The sequence below is a fragment of the Electrophorus electricus genome, chromosome 2 (genome assembly GCF_041902795.1).
Source record: "Electrophorus electricus isolate QZ-2024a chromosome 2, ASM4190279v1, whole genome shotgun sequence".
Taxonomy (NCBI): domain Eukaryota; kingdom Metazoa; phylum Chordata; class Actinopteri; order Gymnotiformes; family Gymnotidae; genus Electrophorus; species Electrophorus electricus.
Genome location: NC_137498.1, coordinates 37,959,235 through 37,983,263, shown reverse-complemented (window position 1 = coordinate 37,983,263; position 24,029 = coordinate 37,959,235). Strand labels below are relative to the sequence as shown.

Genomic DNA, 24,029 nt, shown 5'->3' with positions numbered 1-24,029 from the left:
CCCAGACCTAAGAAGACGGGCGCACTCATGGATGCTCACTGCTGCTCTGCCAGTATCCAATGTGCCCATGCGACTCGATCCCCATCACAGAACCTCTGAGCGCAGTCTTGGAACTAGGCTCACCTTAGTGCTCATCATCTCCGCACACAGAGGCCATCACAGCTGAACTGTAGTGTAGTCTGTGAGATAACAATATCGGGGTCACCAAGGCTCAAAGCCAGGGCCAGTTGGTTACCCTGCTGTCGTACCCATATATGCTTTAACCAAGTGCAAATTCCAGTGTTTCTCTACACCACTTTTGAGTAAGATGTTCACATAGTCAGTACTATGTACATTTGCTCATAGTTGTTTTAATTGATAGACTTTTCCCATTCAGTTTTGTGAGATGAAAGGTTTTTAGAAGCTCACCTCTATGCCTTGTCCATTCAGTAAACAGCAGTCTGTCCCGGCTATAGTAAATAAGCTGGATTGTGTTACAGGCCTCTCCCACTCATGGCCGGACACAGGGCTTCAGTGAACAGCGCTCTCAGACCATCACTGTGCTCTCGTCTCCCCCACGAGCTGCAGGCTCACTCAGGTACTGCCCTCCCGAACTCACTCACACACACACGCACACACTTCTGCACTGCTACTTCTGCACTTGTCAGCACCTCCAACTGCACTTTGTGTATTTTGTGTAGACCATGCTGGTTGAGACGTGTCTGTGCAGTGTTTTCTCTCACTGGTTGGGGCTCTGAGGATTGTTGTCTTTTCGGTTTTATCCAGCAGGAAGTCCCGGGGCGAGGGTAAGAAATGCCGTAAGGTGTACGGGATGGAAAACAGAGACATGTGGTGCACTGCTTGCCGCTGGAAGAAAGCCTGCCAGAGGTTTGTGGACTAAGCCGGGTCTGGCTGCCACGGAAGTGGGGGTGGGGCTTCTCTTGCATGCATAGCTTCACTCAAACCCTTGTAACTCTGTTTCTGCCCCGCCTCCTACACCGTGTTCCCTCACTTCCTGGCCTGGAACCAGGACCTGTGTTCTTCTTCAAACATTCCCTCCCTATCCAGTGCTTCTGCCCCTCCCACCAAAATGGAGAGAGAAGCGAGCAGCTCTGCAAAAAAAAAAACAAAATCAAAAAACAAACGAAAAAAAAACCTGAGAAAACGTCATGTGATCTCTTTGTCTTTTTTCTTTTTGTTTTTGAAGCTCTGGCTATAAAACATTCTTGTGAGTTGCAGAGGAACCAGTGGTGGGACCAATCACTGCCGAATTTATTTCTGAAAGAAAAGACTTTCTTTGAGAGTGTTAAAAGATGAAGTTGGGGTGGAGGGGTGTGTGGGGTTCTTGTTTTCCCTGAACACTTTTCCACGCCTACATTTCAGCAAAACTCATGGTTTGCCAGTCAGACTCCACTAGAGTCCCTGTTCTTCTTTGGGGACTTTTGAGGGTATGGTGGGGTAGGGGAGATGGGAGAGAGAGCTCCCTCTAGTGGAAAAGGATCGATGCAAAAAAACAAAACAAAACAATACAAAAAAAAATGCAAAGTGGATATGACACTTTCAGCTTCTCTCTTTCTTCCATATCATCACAAGCAATTAGACCCATGAGGGAAAGATCATTTTCTATCTCAGTATTATATTTATAATTTCTTTCAGGGATGCAATCAGTGAAAGCAAAACCAGCAGCTACATTTAACAACAGTGAAGGTAATGGTTTTTGTGTCACAGGAGTGTCTACCTGCAACCAAAAAGGATTGTTTTTAGTATTTTTTGTTTGTTTGATGTGCCATTTTTCTTTTTTGCTTTTTGTTTCTGTACTTGGTTATATATGATAAAGTGCAAAGTCTGATACGCTGATTACACCCCAGCACAGCAGCCTGGTGTCGCCACCCACAGACATTCAACCACCTGGCCTGAGCGCGTGGTTTTGCATGTGCTGGGGGCTTTGAGAGGTGGCCCCCGTGCCTCTCTGGGTCGAAGAGCTCCCCCTCCTCTCACCCTTAACCTGACCTCACAATTTAAACAGGAAGTAATAAAAGTTGCAGCACTTGCCACGTCTGCCCCAGGCCAGCCCCTCCCCTGCCTCTACCCCTGCCAGCGTGTGAGCTCCAAGCGTGATGCTGGAAGCAAAGTTTTCTTATTCACCTGTGATTGAGGAGCATTGTGTTACTGCACCGCTTGCTGCACTCGCGACAGGAGGAGAGGGCCTTGTTCACAGAGGGCCTTCCTACACAGTACTCCGGACGATGGGGACTGCACAAAAAAACAGCTTAGGGCAGTCCTGTGGCTGCACTTCCTCCTGGGGCCCATGGCCTTGGTGATGCCAGCACCGAAGTCTCTCCTCAAGTTTTATGCAAGAAGAAAATGGCTGCTTAGCAGGCAGTTGTAAGTCCTCTGGCGCTGTTTTTGCTACAATGCAGTATCGCGTGAAACCATCCAAAACACACTGCAGTCGCACCAGCTTGGAATCTCACTTCATATGTACACACACACACACACACACACACACACACACACACACACACATTCACACACACAGATACACAGACACTACAGCTTTGTCCCTCAGCCCTTCATCCATATCACTTCTCCTTTAGCCCTGAAATGGTTCTTTATCCCTCTCAGGATGTTTACGTATGTCGTCCTAATCTAAGCTAAATGTCTTTCCTCGGAAGTAGCAGAGACAGGTTATTGCACCAAGTGAACAAAAAAGGCGTGTGTTTCTTTGTTAAAGATAATTTTGAATGAAAATTTGTTTCTCAAAAATCATTATGCATTCATTTTAAATGATGTTACAGAGTACATAATACTTTAAGATAAAAGAAAACTGCCATTATATGTGAATTTCTTTGTTGCTTTAAGAAAGTATATATACCTATATATAAATATAAAGTGCAGAATTCATGTTTATATGTTATCTCTAAATGATAAGTCATACTTTGCCTGTTTTTGCATCTTGCTTTCATAAATTTCTCCTTTTTTCTGTTTACATTTTTTCCCCATTCTTCTGACTGAATTCCAGAATTGTAATCCTAGTCCTCCTTGCCTTCTTGTTGGGCAAGTTCTGAACATATAGTGCAAACAGAGCTATATTAAAGTCAAACCCACGAGAGCTATTCAAGGGCTCTATCACTGTGGCATCAGTGGCATCAGAACTCTTCAGAATTAGCCTTAGAACTTAACCTTGCTGCAGTGTTTATGGTCTTATATTCTTCTGATATATACAGTATGATTAGCTTTGAGAAGTTTTGACAGAGGTCAGTGTGTGGAGAATGCCATAGAAGCTGGTGCTTGCTACCTAACGCTACCCCTTACTGGTCCCCTGGTGCTACCATAGACCAAAGGGGCTGACGCCCCTCACAGGTGTTAATGTACGGGGCAAGCAGGCATGCTCTATTGTTTACACGGAAAAAAACTTTAAACCATCTCAACTATTTATGAAATTTCACTGAAATCACGAGGTTAAGCTTGGGTGCTCTCTCACATTAGTTGGGATACATTATTGCTATGAATACCAACCTAGAGATAATGGCACCTACCGTGGATTAGCTGTTGGGTGATTCTGTCACTAAAAATTGCAATATAAATACTGATTTTCTCATGATATGTCACATAGCCCTATCTGTCATCATGGTGTTTATATATGTTTTGACTGCCATTTCATTAGCTGGCCACCAGTTGTCAGTCATTGCTAGTTCCTTTCTTTCAGTAGAGGTGTTCCTATGTGCAACAGCCTCTGTTACTCTGAAGTACATGAAAATAAACATGATTAACGTCCATCTTAAGTAAAGTTTTCAAGCAACAACACGGTTTCTTTCCATATTTGCATTCTTCCTTTTTCTCACCCTGTCTGTACTCTACCATTGTAACAAATATCCTGACTATGACAGGTTGTGGTATATATCATGTAACTACAGTAGATATTCCTATATAGCTACATATTAAACAGCCATTTTTAATACTAGTGTGGTCCACTAAAACAGCAGCTTTGGTCCATGTCACATGTGCAGTATGAAGCAGAAATTGCCAAATGCGATAAAAGCTTTTAGTCTCACTTATCTCAAGCCTTCCAAATCACTTCTTCTGTTACTCTGTGTAAAAAAATTTTTTTTTTTAAAAAATACAGCGTAATATCCAAGGTTTAACAAATCATACTAATCTCCTATTCAAAATATGACTGTTTATTCAATGTATAAGTGACTTCTACATGTATGTGACTATGAGCTCTCTATATATAATTATCATTTTGCCATTGTGGATTTTTACCCGACTCAAATGTAACCTGATCTAAAGCCAAACCTTTGCATGCATTTTCCACTGCTATCACCGTATGATTTGTGCAGTTGTTCAGGTTTCATGTGCATGGCCTTGTTTGAGTTAGCCTGATGCAGGCATTGCAACCAGAGGACAGTAGTTACTCTGGCTGCCTCTACACCCCTGGCAGGATGGAGCCCTTTGGCTTCACAGCTCTTTCCTTACATAACTGTGTGTGTTTGTGTTTGTGTGAGAGTGCACATCAACCTTAGCAAACTACAAACATGAGATGAGGCCATAGAAAGTGTTAAAGAAAATGAGTGTGAGTGTGTGTGTGTGCGTGCGTGTGTCCTTGAGCATACAAAAAAGGTGTGCATGTGTGACAAATGTGAAAGGCAAAGCCTTGAGAGTACTTTTCTGTTCAAAACGAGCTGCACCGTCCCAGTTTACCACCAGAATAAACTTCTCAGTGTTGTAGAGGGCTTCAAATCGCAGCTGTCATGGTAGTGCCTTTAAAAAGGCTGAATATGACTTGTGATGGGGTTCTGCAATGCATTCAACCAACGTATTGGCCTCCATGTCCCAAATGAACATGACTAAGTCTTGATGTGGCTGCCTGTTTTTGCTCAGCGAGGGGATCAGAGGATCTCACTGGGGTGTGTGTGTGGCTGAGGGCTGCACCGCTGTCCGCTGTCAGGAATGTGGTATTTGGGGACACACTGGAGCCTAATTGTGCCTTGGTAAGGATTGACGTGTGTGTGGACATGCACAGAAAGCAAAGGAATGTATACAAGTGTCGGCTTGTCTGAGTTCTTCATTTTGTACTAATTAAACTGGGTGGATGTAGGAGCCCATTTTCTCTTTTCTTTAGTTTTTTAGTGAAAACATTTTCACAATTGTAATGCTAAGGGGTGTCTTTTCCCCACTTGTGCTTTGTAATCACGTTTCAACTGCAGTACTGTAGTTCTTTGTTGTGTTTATCTGGATTCCAAAACATAGATATGTTTAAATCGGCATTTTGATCTATGCTGAGTTGGTTTATGATGTCTATGTTTTGGGAACGCAGAAGACTTTTTTCCTACAAGATGTTAAATCAGTGAGATCATTCATTGTAGTCAGAAACACGCCTTACAGAAGCAATGCAGCCATGCAGTAGTGAGGTAAGCACAGTGACAGGCCCTCTCAAACCCAAACACTTACTTGTGTCTCTCAGTACACTCATTGGACTTCATAGGCAAGTTGGTACATATTTGAAAATTAAATATATCTTTGGGCTATAGTGTCTCTTTTATCTGCCTGTTGAAGTGACAGGAATTTAATAAAACTTGCCTATATTGTCACAATTATACTGCATTGCAATTTATATCAAATACTTGATATCTAAAAAAATAAGATTCCCACAACCAATGAAGCATGGGAACTGTAGGCATGGTAATCTGTAATGAATTATGTCGCTGCTCTTGTCAATGACCATGTTAACCTCAAGAACTCAAAGACTGTCGCACTGGATTTTTACACTTTTTAACATACTTGGACTGTATTTTTAATACTGCATGTGCATGCTGAAGAAAATAGAAATATGAACTGAATTTATAAATGTGTATACTGTGTTTTGTCTACAAAACGGGCAAAGAGCAGGCAGGATGCAGTACATAATTGTACAGGAACTGTAGGTCCTCTATGCCAGTAGTTGCCATTGTCTAAGGTTTGGGCAAAAGGCCAGAGCTCACTGGCTCCATTTTTAAGCCCACTCTATATCTAACAGCATGGGCATGAATTGAGTGATTTCATGACATGTGGTGATGGTGTGGGTGGGGGTGTGGTGGAGCAATAAACAAATAAGATGTAGCTGCCATAAAAGCCTGCCGATGATAAAAGATATGACATATATCCTTACTGGGTGAAGTGATTACAGTGGACTCAGAAAGGGAACCCATAAGTACTGCTCACTAGGGCTGATAAAACAGAGGACCACGACATATGTATGACTACATAATGGCAACTGCCTGCTCCTGCTCCTTCTCTGTGGCGAGTCCAAACTAGGCTTTAAGAAACATTTTTATTTTATCTTTGTTCTACTGTTACTCCTTTGGAAGTACATTTGAAGCACTACAAATGGAATAGAGTAGAGGGAGCATATGATGCTCTGTGCACATGTGGGTATACTGTGTTTACAGCAAACTGGGACAAAAAGAGAGCTTTTCATCATTACATGCCATATATAGTTGCTGCAATAGAACCCTAAAGCCATAGAAGCCAACTCTTTAGAGTGGCCCTTGGTGTTTACCAAGTTTATTACACCCCAGCACCTCAAACATCCGTCAAACACAATGCTGAGTTGAACCAAGAAAGCAATTAGTTCATCACATATTCATATATCATTCACATTTAACAGCTGTTAAATGCTTTCACATGGACAAGCTGTTTTCTCTACATATTTTACAGTAATGGAAACTTTCAATTTTCAGAACAGCATATTTATGGGCCACTTCCTCAGAAACCTTGGAGAAAAAGCAAAGATTATGGACCCCAAAACCCTTGTGAACTGGCTTCTCAAACACTGTCAACTCAATGCAATGTTTGTTTTAAAATTCAGTTTTATTTAAGTAGAATATTTTCAATATTTTTCACAATGTTAAAATATTACAGGTATTTGTTTGAATCCATTATGAAAGCCACAAATGGACAGTAATTTCTGTTTACACCGTGGGTATTCACCCACAACTGTAGAAATATAAAGTTCACGCAGGTTACAAGAACACAAACCATTGACTGCATCTAGCTAAGGCTCTTTTGCATGCACAGTTGTGTTCTTCATCTCTTTGTTTTTGTTTTTTTGTTTCTGATATTTTATTAGTGACCTATTATACTCCACAACACCAGATGGCAACTCCAAATATTATTCAGATGTTATACTCTGTTTTGTCCTGGTGTTGTTGCTGGTAAAGTAGACGGCCACAGAAGAAACAGATCAATTTAACTCGGCTGAGAGGCATTTTAGGTGTAGATTCATGTCTACATGGAGCAGAAATGTTGTGCAAGCTGTGGCAGTAACTAAACATTTCAGCTAAACTTAGAGCACATTATACTGTTTGCTGTGAGCATTGTTATATGTCACACAGCCAAACAAAATCAACTCCTGGCATGCTTCCACATACAGAAATGGGGCTTCTGTGTCTGCCTTTTAAAGCAGTGGCTCAAGTTTGGGGTTGCAGATGCATTAGATATGTGGCTTATACTGGCCATTTAGAATGCCTGGGCATGGTGAGACTTGTGGCGTCTGCTCTGCAGGGACCTCTGCTCACCCCAGCTACTCATTAACAGTGCCCTCACCTGGCTCTCCCCAAGGAACCTGTGTTTAGGTTTTCTGACTCTCTGACTCACTCCCTGAAGCAGTAAGTGCTCTAGAACAATGGGTCGCTTCCTCAGCCTGTTAAATACTAGGGTGTGTGCAGCTGTCATTGAGGGAACAGCACCACCACTTGAGTGGATCTCCTTGCACTAAGGTTACCTTATCCTGGGCTTCACACAGTGAGCACAAGGATGTGTCTGCTGCACCTCTGCATTGAATGACATGCCTATGTGCTCCCAGGGGCCCTGTGCTAAGAGAGCGCTTGTCTTGGGGCCACGTGAACCATCATGGAATGCACTCTCATTTCTGCTCTCTCTTCATTCTCAGTATCAGCAGAAGACATAACAGAAGACATGGGTTACTGTGGGTTAGAGTTCCACAGACATTTCTTCGAAAGATGATGAATGCTAATGAATACAGTTCAGAAGTTTCAGTAACAATTCAGTGAAATCAAAATTGTAGTCCTGTAATCAAAAGTGGTGTTAAACATTTGTGTTAAACATTTGCACAGCATAGTAGAGCAATATTTTAATAGACTTAATCACACAGCATTACTGTTCCACTTATAAAATTTGCAATTCATTGCTTTTAGTGCAGGTACACCTGGACCAACCTAGACAAATTTTCAATTCAATTTCCTTAAATTCAAATTAATAAGCACTTCATACATTCACAGGCCAATCTAGAAGAAAAGGTTGGACAGTCATGACCGAGAGTTGACAGTGTAAGAGATGCTTTTTCCCCCTCTTATCTAGGATTGTTAAGGTAAATGCAATACCAACTACAAACAGAAGCACTTGTGTACAATATCTCTTGTTAATTGTGTTGCAGTGGTTCCCAAACTGAACTGGGGACTCCAGGCTCTCAGCAGGCAGAGGCAAGGTTCTCCAGCAAAACAGGAGAGAAAAATATATGACACTTCTTAAAACGTTTTTGAACTTTTTAGCTAAAATATTGTTAGTGGATATTTCTATCTGTCAGTGCAATTTAGAGCTCACAACTGAATTGTAAAAATTAATCCCACAAACAGACCTCCATCCTGAAAGCATTTTGGCATGAACTGGGATATAAAGATTTGTCTGAATAAAATGTTTGGGAACCCCTGCTTTATTCCTTCTTTTTTGGTTACTTTTTTAATTCTTGTTCTCTTGGAAGAGAACGCACTTAGTGACTGTTATCGCCTCACTCACAGGCTGTGCTAGTTTTTACTCAAAGCTGTGTGTACATAGAGACTGCCGTTGTATTCGTGCTACGGTGACAGTGTCCTGGTGCTTGTCAGTGCCGCTGTTGATGTTTCTTTTGGTGTAAATATGACCTTTCAGAGATGCTCTTGTTACTAGGAGCTCAGACGTACTGGTCACAGAACAATAAAAGCTTTTGGCAGCTGTTTAGTACACTGTGTTTGCTCTAGTGTATTCATTTATCTACACACCAATAACACAATGGTGCAGTCCACTCTGATTAGCCAGGCTGGATAATAATTGTCTTGCTACATGGGAAAGAAAAGAAAACCCACGTTGGATTCATTGCGATCATGGATCATTCTGTATTTAGTAAAATTAAAAAGATAGTGAAAAGTAATTTATGTGCTGGCATACATCGAATATTAAAACAAAAGGTATTTCCACAAAAATGATAATATTTAACACTTTATGATAAAATACCAAAAACTGCCCTGCAATAAGTTATTAATACACAAAGTAACTATATGACAGACAATATGGGGCTTACACATATGCTATAGCTGATAATGATTTCTTAATGCTAATGGCTTGGTGGATATTCTGGAGATCATGCACTTTTTCCAGACTCAATGTGTCCATCCCAGGCATTATTTATTTTTTATGAAGACAAAGGGGTTTGACTGAACATTTCATCATGCACAGATAGGACTGATAACACTGTAACCAGTGCTAGGGCCATAAAAACCCACCAATATACAAAAGAAATGTTGCATTAAGTGTCCTACAGTATCCTGCTAACATTCTGAAGGTGATCTGGGGCTCATAATACCACCTTCCCTCATTAATAATTTAATTGAGGGTAGAGTTATACATTGATCCCTAGTGATTTACAAATGTCAACAGTGTTTATGGCTTCCCTATTTGAGAATAGTCACATATATTGTTTTATCTCCTGTATAATCTTGGTCATATTCATTTGCGTATTGTACACATATGTATTCATATGACAGAATACAGAATGTCTTCACACCTACTACACAATCTCATTCTGTTATTGGTCAATGCTATATTCAAAAGCTTTACTTTCCATTCTTCTGATTGGCCAGGGGATCCGTCATTCTTTTTGTGTTGCACAGATGGTATGTACACAAACATGGTAACCAGAGGACCAGATCATTCTATAGACTCCATTATTGCTAATATGATTAACATTTCTAATTTGTAAATGAATTAATTTCAGGCCTTGATATGTTAAATGGGAGGCCAGGTGCAGCTCTTTTGTAAATTGCTGCAGAAAGCGCATTAACGGAACGATTAAAAAAAAGAAAGGCCTGGTTGCATACATTAGACTGCCATCTAGTGTTCTATAAAAGTAACGCAACACACGAAGTGTAGCTGTACATTGCCTAACTTGGCGGTCATTTAAAAGAATGAAGAACTCTGAATATATAACTTGTGCTTTATTTAGCAGCAGACATACAAAACAGCACGTGCAAGCTGACTTTTTCTGCTGGCATGGGTAAAAACAGTTATTACACAGAGTCAATGTAACACATTCAGAGAAAAGCATCCTTTTACATTTACAAATAGTTGGCCTTCAAAGGAAAAAAGTAAATAATGAAACAAGGGCACCTACATATTTAAGGAAATGCAGCTTCAAGATCACACAACAGGTCAAGTACTGCACTAAACAATGATGTCAAAAACAAAAATGCATAGTGTAAAATTACACTCTATATATTCAGTTTTACAAGCTTTAGATCATTTTGCCTGCAGTCCTGACAAAGACGTCACTGTCAAATATTGTGGACATGTAAGAAAGTGAGTGCTTTTTAAAAACATCTCTGGTACACTAAACATTTTGGGACAGAAAACAAAAGCTCCAGAAAAACACCATCTCCATGGGGGGAAAAGTGCTTTTAAAACAAGTGGGGGAGAGATCAGCAAGATCTTAGACTAAAGCAGCAAGATCCTGGATTACAGCAGCTTCGAAGCACAAGCCTTTAGTGTTACACAAATTTTGTGTACTGACAGGAAAATGCCTGCTGGCCCAAGCCTTAAACAACCACAACAGCATCTTCCACATTACTCTAACTACAATATATTATGTATATTTTGGAATGTTCACTTTATGTATACATTATTAAAATACGCATCTCTGAATCGCTCCTTCAAGACAAAAAATCTATATATATTCCATCAAGGTTTTCCTATATAAGCATAAAATATAATTAAAATATCTCTTACAAATTGTTGACACCTGCAGAAATGACACGATATTTCACACAGCTCTATTGGTAGACAAGGAATCATTGCAACCTATCAATTTATAGTGCTTTTACATTACGATTTCAGTGTAATTTCTAATCCCTAGTCCTTACATGGACTTGGTCTGGCTGAATAATGGGCAGCAGTGGAGCAACATAAGACTAACGCTACAGGAAAGCAAATGAAGCAGGGTGTGCTCAAGCCTACAGCAACACAGAGAAAATGTAACTTTATTACATTTAGTGGTTCCTAGTGTGGCCTTTGGAGACCTGGACAATGCACACATGTCTATTCTACCTCCCAACACACTGAGCTAGGTGATCAGAAGTTGTGTGTCCCTTGATTATATGATTTAAGAAGGTTGAGAGATGGGACACAAAAATGTGGCCTGGCTAAAGGTCTCAAACTGGATTAAAACCACATTAAAAACAGCATTAACAGGTAAAGGGAATCTCCTCTTTTCCTGACTTAAATGAAAGACAACAGTGTTAGATTACAGGCTAGTACCAGTGGGATCTATCCTAAGGGTTGGAACATGCTCTCAGTTAGTTGTTCTCACCTCGCTCAAGAGCAAGACACACAGACCTCCATAACAAAATGTCATCACTTTCCAAATGTGTGCAATAATTATTATTAACATAAAAATGACATGGTACCACTAAACATTTTTATGACACCCAAACTCTAAGAAACCAAAAGACAGATGTTCTAATAAAGAGCTACATGTAGAAATAAACAAGTGAAATCCCTTCTGCTTTTATAGTCCACTATTCTTGGAGATGATACAACTTCCATATTTTTACAATTCTGAAGAGAAGACAAAGATTTTATGGAAAAAAATGAACTGCTGGAGATATAAGCAGAAACAATAGAGACTATCATTCTACAAAATTTGAGTATAAATATTTCTACATGCAGCACTTTTTAACTGTATTCAATGTTGTACTAGCCAGCAGACTGGCTGCATCATTCAATTTTATGGCATACAAAGTGTCAGGCAAAGATTCTGTTCCCAAAGCTCCATGGATCATATTTTTGGCATTTGTTTTCATAAGCATCACTGACAGAACATCAAAACAGAAAACAAAAAGAGAAGAATAAAGAAAATACTTTCTTACGTTCCAAAAATTATAAAATTTACTCAGAGATACAGGTTTTATAGTTTTGATATCCATAGATCTGGGCAATACAATAGTTTGAGGAAAATGCATATATATTGACATCATATCAGACCTTCAACCTGCAGCATACCTGTCCGTCCTTGACAGCAAAACAGCATAAGGCATTTTCTCAGGCCAGGGTGGCAATACCTCCCCCATGTTACTGACCGTTTGAGGAGCACAAAACCCCCAGAATCACCTGAGCCTTGTGCATGTGTGAGTGTGTGCATGTGTGCATTGAGCAGACAACACTGATTGAGGCTCAGCTGATTATGGGCATGAGAGATTAGCTTGCCACCTAATAAGATATGATGTGGTTCTGCCTGACCACCAGTAAAGCACAGTACCCACTGCGATCAGCTCCAGTGCAGGGCTACCATGGCCTAGAGGCAGCCCACACTCATGCAGACTTTCAAAAAGAGGGTGGGCAGTGGTAGCTCAGTGGTTAAGGTACTTGACTTGATTTGCAATCGGAAGGTTGCTGGTTCAAGCCCTGTTACTGCCAAGTTGCCACTGTTGGGCCTCTGAGCAAGACCCTTAACCCTCAATTGCGCAAGTTGTACTCAGTCATAAATGTAAGTCGCTTTGGATAAAAGCTTCAGCTAAATGCCGTAAATGGCTACCAGAAGCCAGAGACTCAGTGAAGCTGAGCTTCACTGTGAACTAACACAATATGCATTCAATAATCTATTTGAAGCACTTTGAGAAATCAAACTGAGCGTGGAGCATTTGTTTTGGTTTTCTGTTATTGCATGATAGGGAGAGGTAGAGGGGAGGAGTGGAGGAATGTTGGGCAATGAGGTGCAGCGAAAGGAAGCTGAGGTGAGAGGCTGCTCCTCAGTGGGGCTCTGTGTCTGGGGCACTCATCCCCTCTGGCTTTTCCAACATTGGCTCTGCGCTACGCACAGTGTGGGAAACATCTCCGAGCTCACTGGATGACACTGTGGGGCTTATCTTGGTCTGCAGTCCAAATGACCAATATGTTTTTTTCATGAGTGAGTAGTGACGTGTATATATACACACCAAAAAAATGAATTAAAGGCGCAATAAATCATTTTTCTGGTGATTCTTCTTCATATTATGAAACATCCATTATACTGACACCTGGTGGCCTGGATGTTTCAGAGATTCTGTACTAAATCTCTTTTAAATATGGTGGACTCCATGTGGGACACCCAAATTTTGGAGCACTAGCTGGTTCATTTGAGGACTACAAAGCAATGTGGTTCTCTTGTGTAAGCTGCACTTTATAGAAAGAAATGAGAATCAGTTTGTTAAATATTGTTTGCTACTTTATGGTAGTAAAAATGACTTATTGCTCCTTCAACATATACATTATATTACCTTTAAAGTATCCACTTTCTCTTCAAACGACTTGAAGGTAGGAGTGTTCCTGCAAGGAATGGGGCACATGAGACATGATGTAGACATCAGTTAGCAGAGAATGAAACAACACATCACAGCTTCTAATAGGCGGTGGACTAGCTAGGGAGAGAAGGTTTTCTAGTAAGCTGCTGTCTTGCCATCATAGGGCCTCCTAATACAGGGCTGCGATGAGGGAATGCCAGGGATAAGGGGATCAGTGAGTCACTTACCTCATCATTGGCATGCTAGCAGAATGCTGTATGGAGCGTATGCTACCGGTTAGCAGTTAGGAAGATGAGAGAGGGGAGTTAGCCTTATTACCCAGCCATTAAGAGTAGTGTGTGCAAAAGTCAAATGGAACAGAAAGAGCACCACACTCAACCAAACTTTCACATTATAATCAGAGAGTAGAGATGCTGATTGAGTACAAGCTTTGAGTGTAGGCATTTAATCCACAATTAAATTAAGGGTACAACATCAGAATTTCTGACAAATTAGATCAATACTGAGAAAAAAAATCCTCGTTAGACTAAAAAGTTGTGAGAGAACTATGTATAAATTTGGATGGTCAGATTTAGATGCATTTGTCTAGAAGAATGGTGCATCAGCCCTATGGCCAGTGAAAGATCTAGCAAAGGAAAACTCTGTCCACATGGGTTAAACCACAGCTCATGTGTACGCAAACACAGCCTGCCGGGTGTGCTCTGAGAGCTGGAGATGAAGCTTTAGTTTGGGAGGATAAACTCATTCAAATCACTATTTAAAAACAAAAAGTACACACAAACGCACACACATACACACACAAAAGCAAAACAAAAAACATGAAAATGCCATGGTTTCACTAACGACCCACAACACAACTTTTCAACGAGTCATTTCTAAATGCTCAAAACAGAGCCATCCATAATACAAAACACAGTTCAGGGGACATGCAAGAGAATGAGCATGCACTGATACCAAGCCAGCAAACTTTACAGAAACAGGAATGCAACATGATGGAGGACATCCTATGACTGTCATTCAGGTATAGAACTACATGCAAGAAACCTCAAGAGAACTCATCACACTGTTGATCAATGCTGCATTTGTAATGACGCACTCAGTCAAATTCATCTTACCTAAAATAATTGGAATATGACTGTAATCTGTAAAATGTGACAGACTGCATTAGCAAACAAAAAGAAAACACACTGAACTTCACTGAAATGATGTAATACCTATTTCTGAGTTGCACTATTGCTGATCATGAAATGCCTGAGAAAGAATTCAAGTCTAAACTAGTCAGAAATAGTGATCCATTTTAGTACAGTGCTTCTTGGCAGTTTTGCTTTTTTCTTTATTTTGTTTCATGATGAGCTTCAGCAGTTCATCATATCCCAGTAGTATCATGTTTGTACCAAACAATGGTGAGGGAGAGCAATCACAAACTGGTTAAACATCCACATTATTAGTTAAGTGTTATGGCACTCACACATTACTGATCTGGGAGAGGAAACAGCAGAGGCCTATCAAATCTAAAGTGCCTGCTTTGAGCAGAGGGTGTCTGCCCCACTCCTGCTCACCTGACATCCTCCAGTTTCCGGGTGATCACAGAGCCCACACTGGAGAATGCTGCTGTGGCCTTCTGACCCGCCTGTGACAGTGTCTCTGAGGTTCTCTTGTACCTGCATGCACAAGGGGAAAGGTGGAATGTTTTGGAAGCACAAACCATTAGGGAGCTCTAAAAATGTTTTTCTTCCATCATGGACTATGGACAACTCCTGCTGCTTGCCATATTCATGATTGCATTTGCATAAGTGACTTAAATCAATTACAATAAGCATGGGGATATACAGGCAAATGGCTTTGGTTCTACTGCGTACTGTTAAGCAGGCAGCTAAGGCTGTAGGTTGAATGCAGGATGTGCAGCACTGTGACAGATGGGGCTGTTTCTCCGAAGCAGTAGGAGGAGGAGCCCAGGTGGCTGGGAGGGCACGTACGCTGTGGAGGTGGTGACTTCTTGCCAGCTTTTGCTCAGGTTCTGCCTGAGCTCGTTGAGCGGGGTAATGCCCAGCTTCCGCTTGATCTCTGCCACCTGCGTCTCTTTGGACGCCAGCACTTGAGAGAGAGTCTGGATCTCCTCCTCCACCTGCAGAGTACAGGAATTATGAACTTAACTACAGGCACAAATGTGTCTGTGGAGCATAAGACTGATAATTGCAAATGCAAATAATTTACAAACCTCCAAGGGTTGTCACTTTTCTCTGCAAGGCCTAACTTTTGCATAATGAACTTCATGTGTTTTAATTAGCACAGTATCCAGGCAAATCAAACCAAGTATGTATTGCAAACTGGGATTATTCAGCCTTGTGAAATCCACAAATGGACTACAGGGGTATCCAAAGGCTTCAGCATTACAATGCAAACTGTTAGTCACTTACAACTAGGTCAGTAAGAGAGGCTGCCATTGAGTGAAGCTATCAGTATGACCTTGAAACAATGCACATTACATCCAACAGCTGCAATCAAAGATAGTCGTCTCTATTCAACCTTCTCCTCTGTTTAAAAGAAAGAAAAAACAGCATGAATAAGAAGTAGCCTGAATGATGTCTGAAGAACTGTGGTAAGGACTGCAAACCTTGGCCAGCTCCTTGCGGAGTTCCTCTTGTTCCTCTGGAGTGAAGGCAGTGCTAGGGGCCATCTGTTCAGCTGTGCTTACAGCATCTTCACCCACTTCTGGCATGCTGTCTGTTCTCTGAGTGCCTGCATTGGCACAGAAAACATGCTTAGCCAACTTGCAATTTGACAGTAACGACCTCTTATTAAAAGCAGATGCTTAAGCTTCATTTAAACATAGAAGCAAGCTGAATAAACACTAACCAAAAGGTAACCTGTTCCTAAGCATGGTACAGTTGGATTTACTGTAATTCTGTGCTTCAGCTCTGCTCACCCCCTGTGAAATGGGGGAGCTTGGGGGGGGGGGGGGGGACGACGACATTGACATGAGAAGATTTTGGCAGGCACAGCAAGATTAGGAAGATGGCCTTCAACTGAAAGACAGCGGCGGAGCCCAAGGATAAAAAAAACCAAAACAAAACACATATTCTAGATTAGAACACTCTTCTTAGAACACTCTGGGTGAACATCACTTATAGATGCCTCACTGGCACACTGGATGACATGCAAAATAAATTATAAAACTCAAGAATAAAATCTTCACAACTTGGACAAAAGACGACTAAAAAATGTCACAGCACTCTCAAAAGGATTAGTGAGTCAAAGTAAATACAGCTTGCAAAAACTCCTGGCTACATTCATATACAGCATAATAATGCTTTAGCAATCGGATTCATAGCTCGATTGGAATAGAAAACCTTCATATAAACCAAAAGAGGTGGTGTGCTGTTTCAACAGTTAAAAGGAGGAATACTGGTCATGACAACCCTTGGACTGTTTTCACAATAGCTATCTATGCATTCTTTCTGTGCACATTCATTCGATTCTTGTTGAGCAACAAAAACAGAAGCTGCTGTTTGATAGGAAGAATTATATATTGAAGATTTTTAATATAGTGAACAGATAAAAGGTTCAGTTGTAGGAGCATTCCACTAATGTTCTGAACCACAATGCTATTATAGCTAGGCTACAGTAATTCTCCTCACCTTGTAATGTTCAGGAAACAGGTTACACAGACAGTGTGTTTTAGCTGAGCCTCCTGAAAGGACTTTTGGGAGTGTTTCATAGTTCTCTTAAAACTAAATGGAACTCCTCATCTGCACAAAAATAGTTCGTCTGGACTACGTCTATTGTAGATGTAGGCTGCATGAATGCTTTCAGATGCTCACAGTGAATTGCTGTGTTTAGGATGTATGTAAATAATTCATTAAACATCTTCAGAATGAACTCATTTAAATGGACACAAATCTCTATATAAACATAGCCACTGCTTGCCCATACAAGTAAAGTTAATAACTAGTCCACCTCATAGCTGAGGAAATATTTATGTGCATCCTATAAGAGTAACCATGCTGCAACAAGAAGAATGTCATAAGATCTTTCAGTTGGACTTGATGACTTATCAGCTAACTGTCTGCTTATCTTTACTGAGCATGAGGACTGGACCCACCCAATACAACTGACCAAACCTAATCTTACATCTGCTCAAAGAAGAGATAAATAACCCCAGTGTGGAGCTCATCCAGCAGACCTGCCAATGCTACATTTGACAAAACAACTATTACTTACTGGTTAAGTTTCAACAATCTGTAAGATAACTCTCATTAGTACAAAAAGAGTGAGTTTAGTTTTGGGAATAGGAAGTGTATTGACTGGACATTAGCATTATGAATCAATCACACAGAAAACATGTCAAATAAATAAATAAAGTAAATAAATCCCCAAAGGCCCACCCAGAATTCCCACCACATTCCATTAGTCACTAGTCTTCCTTAATAAGCACCAGCTACCTCTCATCTGTCCAGTATTGGGGGGTGGGTGGTGGGTGGGGGGGCTATGATCAGCTCTTAAAGAATCTGCATGTGGAGAATAAATATAAAGCTACATCATGTAGTTTGACAAAGCTGAGGAGGATGCAGTTTTTGCTAGCTCCTTGTGAAATATATTTCAGTACAAACTGGGGGACAACTTCCTACACCGTCTTACTCATAATTACCAAATAATTTTAGATCACACCTTATTTGTTTAAACGGTATAAAAATTTAAATCAGTCAAAGCTTTGTACAAGTTTGAAAATATCTTGAGTAATGAGCAAAACTGAGGTCCAGCTAAATGACAGATAGCTTTGTCTCTCTTTTCCACGTTTCCTGAATGCTGGTCAAGACACATCTTTTGACACCTCACCGCAATGACCCACTTTAGCTTTGCCCGCAAGTTCTCCTCCCTGCTTATTCACGTGGCAGAGCAAGTGGCACCAATAGTTCATCCGAGTGCAAGCACTTATTCCTGAAACTAAATTCTTACTCCACAATTAACAAGAAAGCATTTTACTTTAATTTTGGACAGGGACCACAACTGTACTGTCCCTTAGCATGTTCAAGAGCATTTAATGATGCATCTTTGGAAGGTGCTGATAAACAGCCGAGGTCAAGCTGGGGGGAAACAGAGTAGAAGTGCACCCACCCCCACTACGCTCACTCTGGACCGGAAGTGAGGAACAGAGTCTTCATTTTAATATAGGGATGATTAACATGAATAATGTTTGGGCATTAGCATTCCTAGATGGACCCCCTGCCACCTCCACAGAGTTATTTTAAAGTAAGACTGAAGAAAGTAGGTGCAGCAACACAAATGTGAGTATAGTAAGGTCATTAAATGTAATCCAGTTGAGAGCTAAGAGAGATGCCAACGCCTTACTACAAGTAAATGTAGTATTGATTAGCATCTGAGAGAAAAACCTTAGAAAAAACACATAAATGACAAGCTGAGTGCTACAAGCAACAGTACATGTTGCCAGATATCTGAGTGTTTCCAATTCCTTGAGGTTTTGTTTTTTCCGTTTTTTTCTTGAGAAACATGCTTTCTGTGTAACGTCCAGGTCCATCTTCTCTTTATGAAAAGTGATTAAATATTGATAATAAAAAAAAAACCCATCTCTATTGGCAAAAAGTATGAGATTGTGATATTTGAATGCTGCTAACCATGTGCTCAAAAAAATCAACTTCATGTTGCCTACAGAATAACCAACAAACTTCCAGCAGAAAACAGCCAGAAACTGTTTGCAGCCAGGGAGAAAAGGGAGCATGAACTTTTATTTAATCACAGAAATGTTTACATGAAATTGTCACAAACATTAAGAAGCTTCTCTTGCCACCAGTAACTTGGAATCCAGTGCTTTAGATGAAACCTTCTTTAAGACATGGACTTACTCCCTTTCAAAACATGGATCTCCTGAAGACTTGATAACCATATTATAAACGCTGGCCAGGGTGAGAATTTATTTAAAAAAAACAAAAAAAAACAAAAACAAAAAAAACCTCAAAATCATTCAATCAATTTAATGTACCATATCTATTCACTGGCATAAGCAATGACCACCTACTACCTATATAATTAGATTGACAGAACAGCATGTAAGCAATATTTCCATTATGCTAGAAGCACTTACTGTACTTGAATTTATTAATTTGCATTTAAATTGCATTACATTCTCCATCTAGCTGCTTTGTAAGTGCATATATAAAGAGAAGGATTGTTTTAGAAAGCTCATCCACAATAAGCATACAGAATTTGACCTCACATCAAGATGAATCCATCAGCTAGAAAGGTTCAATGTTTGCTAAATAGCTACTCTAAAAGGCAGGTGAGGCATGCGCAGTAATGCCATCACCTAGTCATCATTTGTGCCTGACAGGACCTGACAGCAACAAAGTTCAGCCAAACATTCAACACTGTGCATGTTCTGCATGACAGAATTTATTCTCGTCTCTCACTGAATCACCCTTCCATGCTCAATCACTAGCTCAACTAAACACACTGTGATACTCTGTCCACACACACACACACACACACACACACACACACACACACACACACAAAACAGATTACCTCTGTATGGCAATACTGATGAGCTGGGGGGAGTGAAGGTCTCTTTGGGAGACAGGTAAAAGTAGCTAGTGTTAACTCCTTGCTCAAAATTGAAGGGAGATGTGTATTCCTCCATAGGATCCATTCTGTCAGCATTCAGGACACAATGACTGCTTGATTTGTGACTAGTCAGGTGCTGCTGTGCCCCTGTTTACTGCTTGCTTCCAGTGTATGTTTGCAACCCAGCAATGCGAGATTGTTCACAGGCCCCTGGGCTGCATGCTCACATGATGAGCAGGCTGAGCAACCATTAGCAGCATGTTAATAAGTTACCTCAGATGCACACACTAGTGCAGTCACTGTGGACATTCATAACTGAAAAACAGCAAGAAGCTCATCTCAAAAAGCAGGGATCTGGGCAGTTGAATGTGACATCATCTAACACTCCTGCTATACCTGGCTTTCTACAGTCATCTTGTATTTCAGGTTTACTGACTTATGAGAAGCATTCCATAATCTGCAGTGACCCAGATTACAGAGTCCAGCTCATACTGCATGTGCCCAGCACTGAGCCATGATATGTGAACTGCATGGGCCATTATACACCAACAAAGGTTTAATGCAGGAATTTTAGCATATGCCTTGTAGCATTCAACCATTTTAGTCTATGTCTTGTGTCATTCAAACATCAGACAACCATCTTCCCTGCTATGACAGAGTACTGGGAGTTGTCATCTTAAAGAAAACGATCAGATCTACACTGTCAGAACTTCTGAACCCCATGTAATTAAATGGGTGTTATGATTTAAACGTCTACTTTTCCTAACCTGCTAACACACATTCTGATTTACTGATGAGTGAAAAACCACCCAACTACATTGCACTCCAAGCCCATAGTTAAGCACTGCCCCAGACTGTTAACAAATCCATAATTCTGCAAAGGGATATAATACTGAAAAAACTCTTTTTATCAAGTGTATGATTAAGATTGTAGATTTTATGAAAGACTTAACATGCTTCTATAACAATTTTTGTGTAAAATCTACACATGAATTCTATGGATAAAGACACTGGTAAATGTGCTTTAGAAAAAGAATCAAACACTTGGGTTGGGCTAACAAACATTGCTATTGTCCATCATCGTTGACTAACAGAGATTACAATGTTGAGCCAGAATTGTGAGGCCATGCCCTCCACACCAATAGCAGGTTGCACCCTGCCTGCTATAAATCCAGTATCTGCTATATTATAGAAAGCTATATTTGTTACTTATTACTTACCTGGAGATCAACTTGAGCCACAGAACTGATGGATATGTTTTATTAGATGTCCTTCCAATGAAAAACCATAAGAGCCCCACCCCCTTTTGTGTAATCAGTTAGTTTCCATTAGATTTTGCAAAACCTTTTAGATTAAAATACTAAAATATGCTTTATTTAGACATAACTTCCTTTATTCATGTAAACATTTAAAAAGATTACTCACAATAATGCTTCATGTTGATTCTTTTGTATATCTCCAGTATGCTGAAAAAATGTAAAAAAAAAAAATGTATGGCAGTGGAGATCATTTTTATGATCACTTTATTTTAAACAGAGGACGTCAAACAATGTCATATCATGATTAAGTGATTCTAACAAAAATGGAATCACGAACGGCTTATCTTTGCATGGGCTCAAATATTTAATGTATAGTTACCACAACCACCCCCCTCCACCCGTTATCGTCTATTGCTATGTTCCCATGCAGATATATGGCAGTAAGGTAGACATCGCCCAACCCTGTAAAAATACATGACAAGGTTTAACTTGATGTCCCAAATGATAATTGCACAGGATGTGGCAGCCATTATCTGCCATTATCCAGCTAAAGCTAACTTAACCAATTTAAAAAGCATTTAGCAGTCACTTATTTTAACTGATGAGAGCTATGTAATTAGCACTAAAAGCAGCTTAATGCACTGAGACGGCTGCCCAACAGTTTGTATACTCCTCTTAATTCTTACACTACGTCAAAGGTATATGGATCCCAAAAACTAAGTGAATATTTTACGTTTGATTATGTACTTTACCATTCAAGAGGTCTGATATAGTTAGAAGAAACATTTCAGGAAGTACACAAATTTTAAATACAAGTGAATTAACTTGAATCATGTGGCCACTATTCCAAGCCACAGGAGTCTAGTCAGCTATAATCTGTCAATGCTCCTCACATAACACTTATCATTTGTGTATTCCAGTGTTTAATTATAGATGATCTGGCGGTGCTAGACCATCTCTCAATTTACTACAGTATTGATGGGACATTTGACATCTACAACTGGATGACTGAGGTGTCTCTTTAAACTAAAAAACAACAACAACTATAATTATAATAATAACACACACACACACACACACACGGCTACATTTCTAAAAATAAAGAAAAGTTTCAGAGTGTATCATAGGGAAAATGCCAATGACTGTAAATTTGCAGATGATTCCCACTGAATAATTATTGTTTATACATATGTTTATATTATAAACCATTTCAGCATTTCTTACTCTAACTTTAAGGAACACTGACCTACATAACAGCGACAATAAAATGAAATATTAACTGGCTAAAAAAATTAAAGCAATTTAAATGCATGAGCAACCACACCACACCCACATACAGACAAAGGGAAAAATACACTTCACCTTTCAGTGGGGTTATGGCTGTGTGTGGGTTTTCAAACACCCGGATATTTGCTTTGCAGAGAGGTCCTTGATGGCCTCTAGCCAGACCATGCATCATTCAGTTTGCGTAACTAAAAGATATGTACACATGCACATACCCAGATGTTGCAATACAGGCTCTGACACACCCATAGTCTTATCCAACAAACTGAATTGCAAAAATCCTTTCCCAACTATGAGTTTGGATTACAGGCATACTTCTTTATAGCAAGCCCAAGCACATCACTCACAGTTACCCAAGAGACAATGAGGAAAAGAGACTGTGTACTCTCAAGAAATACACTTCTCCATTGTAATGCAGTTCTGCTTTAAAGGAGAAGTTGGCATTACAAGAGGAAGCATGAATCCTCATACATATAGCTGCATGATTGTTTAAGCTCATACTGATCAATACCACACTTTCTGTATCCTTCACAGTTACAGTCAGCATTTTTAAAATGCCAGTAAGGGCACAGAGATGCAATCTTCATGTCTTCATAGCCAATGGTCTATGCAATCTGAATAATATGAATACAAGTAGACAGAAATTAACTCTTTTATGGCTGCCTACAATACTCAGTGCATGTTTTTTCTCTCTCCATAACTCCATCTCTAAGACTTTTACACTTTTCCATTTAGAAGAGAAACATACAGTCCATTCAGAAACAAAAGTGGACCCTCTAAGGTCTTAGACATACCACGGCATTCAGTCAATTAGCATATTATGCATGTTTGTCCTCTAAATGGGAAAGTAAATGAAAATCATACGAATCTCATATGAAAGTTGTATGACCGATACACCATGTCACATGATTGGCCTGTAACGAGAATCATGTCATATGGCTCACTTCCACACTTGCCCTGTCCATACTGGATGGCCAAGGCCACAGTAACCCTCCGAATTTCATGGATGGTGACCTCAGGACACCCTGCAACAAGCCACCACAGGCTGGCAAAGGTGGTCACTATAGCAAGTTAACACACACACACACACCCCCACACCCACACCCACACCCACACACACACACACACACACACCAAGAATTCATACCCATTTTGGTTGTTGGTATTCAGGATGACCATAGGACATATATGGCAGCCTAGGGAAGAGGAGTTGGCTATAAACCACTACAAGATAAATAAGAAGCATTTAACTCATTAATTACAGATCACACAAGAGCTAAATGAAGCTAGCCTATTGTTTCTAAAATACAGAGTCCATGACTCACACCCGGTTACCCACCAC

At 40.2% G+C, this 24,029-nt stretch overlaps 2 protein-coding genes across 22 annotated transcripts in view; one reads left to right on the top strand and one right to left on the bottom strand.

The window, feature by feature from the left end:
* znf704 (zinc finger protein 704) overlaps window positions 1-8,986 on the top strand; it is a 33,966-nt gene extending 24,980 nt beyond the window's left edge. For 2 of the 8 annotated variants that reach the window (XM_027006335.3, XM_081702354.1), the window contains 2 exons: window positions 480-577; window positions 769-8,986. In XM_027006335.3, the coding sequence (XP_026862136.2) occupies window positions 480-577; window positions 769-880 (210 nt within the window). In that variant the 3' untranslated portion in view covers window positions 881-8,986. Of the gene's footprint in view, window positions 1-479; window positions 578-765 lie in introns of all 8 variants that reach the window. The other 6 variants (XM_035528913.2, XM_035528916.2, XM_035528915.2 and 3 more) reach the window with 5 other exon arrangements.
* Window positions 8,987-10,210: 1,224 nt separating this feature from the next.
* The window catches only part of tpd52 (tumor protein D52), a 19,137-nt gene continuing 5,318 nt past the window's right edge, over window positions 10,211-24,029 (bottom strand). For 2 of the 14 annotated variants that reach the window (XM_027006372.3, XM_027006374.3), the window contains 8 exons: window positions 21,570-21,610; window positions 16,180-16,304; window positions 15,542-15,690; window positions 15,125-15,226; window positions 14,681-14,707; window positions 13,793-13,834; window positions 13,542-13,590; window positions 10,211-13,157 (listed from right to left, as the gene is read on the bottom strand). In XM_027006372.3, coding sequence (XP_026862173.2) covers window positions 13,035-13,157; window positions 13,542-13,590; window positions 13,793-13,834; window positions 14,681-14,707; window positions 15,125-15,226; window positions 15,542-15,690; window positions 16,180-16,304; window positions 21,570-21,610 — 658 coding nt within the window. In that variant the 3' untranslated portion in view covers window positions 10,211-13,034. Of the gene's footprint in view, window positions 13,443-13,541; window positions 13,835-14,680; window positions 14,708-15,124; window positions 15,227-15,541; window positions 15,691-16,179; window positions 16,305-16,421; window positions 16,524-21,569; window positions 21,611-24,029 lie in introns of those variants that run through there. The other 12 variants (XM_081702406.1, XM_027006373.3, XM_081702403.1 and 9 more) reach the window with 11 other exon arrangements.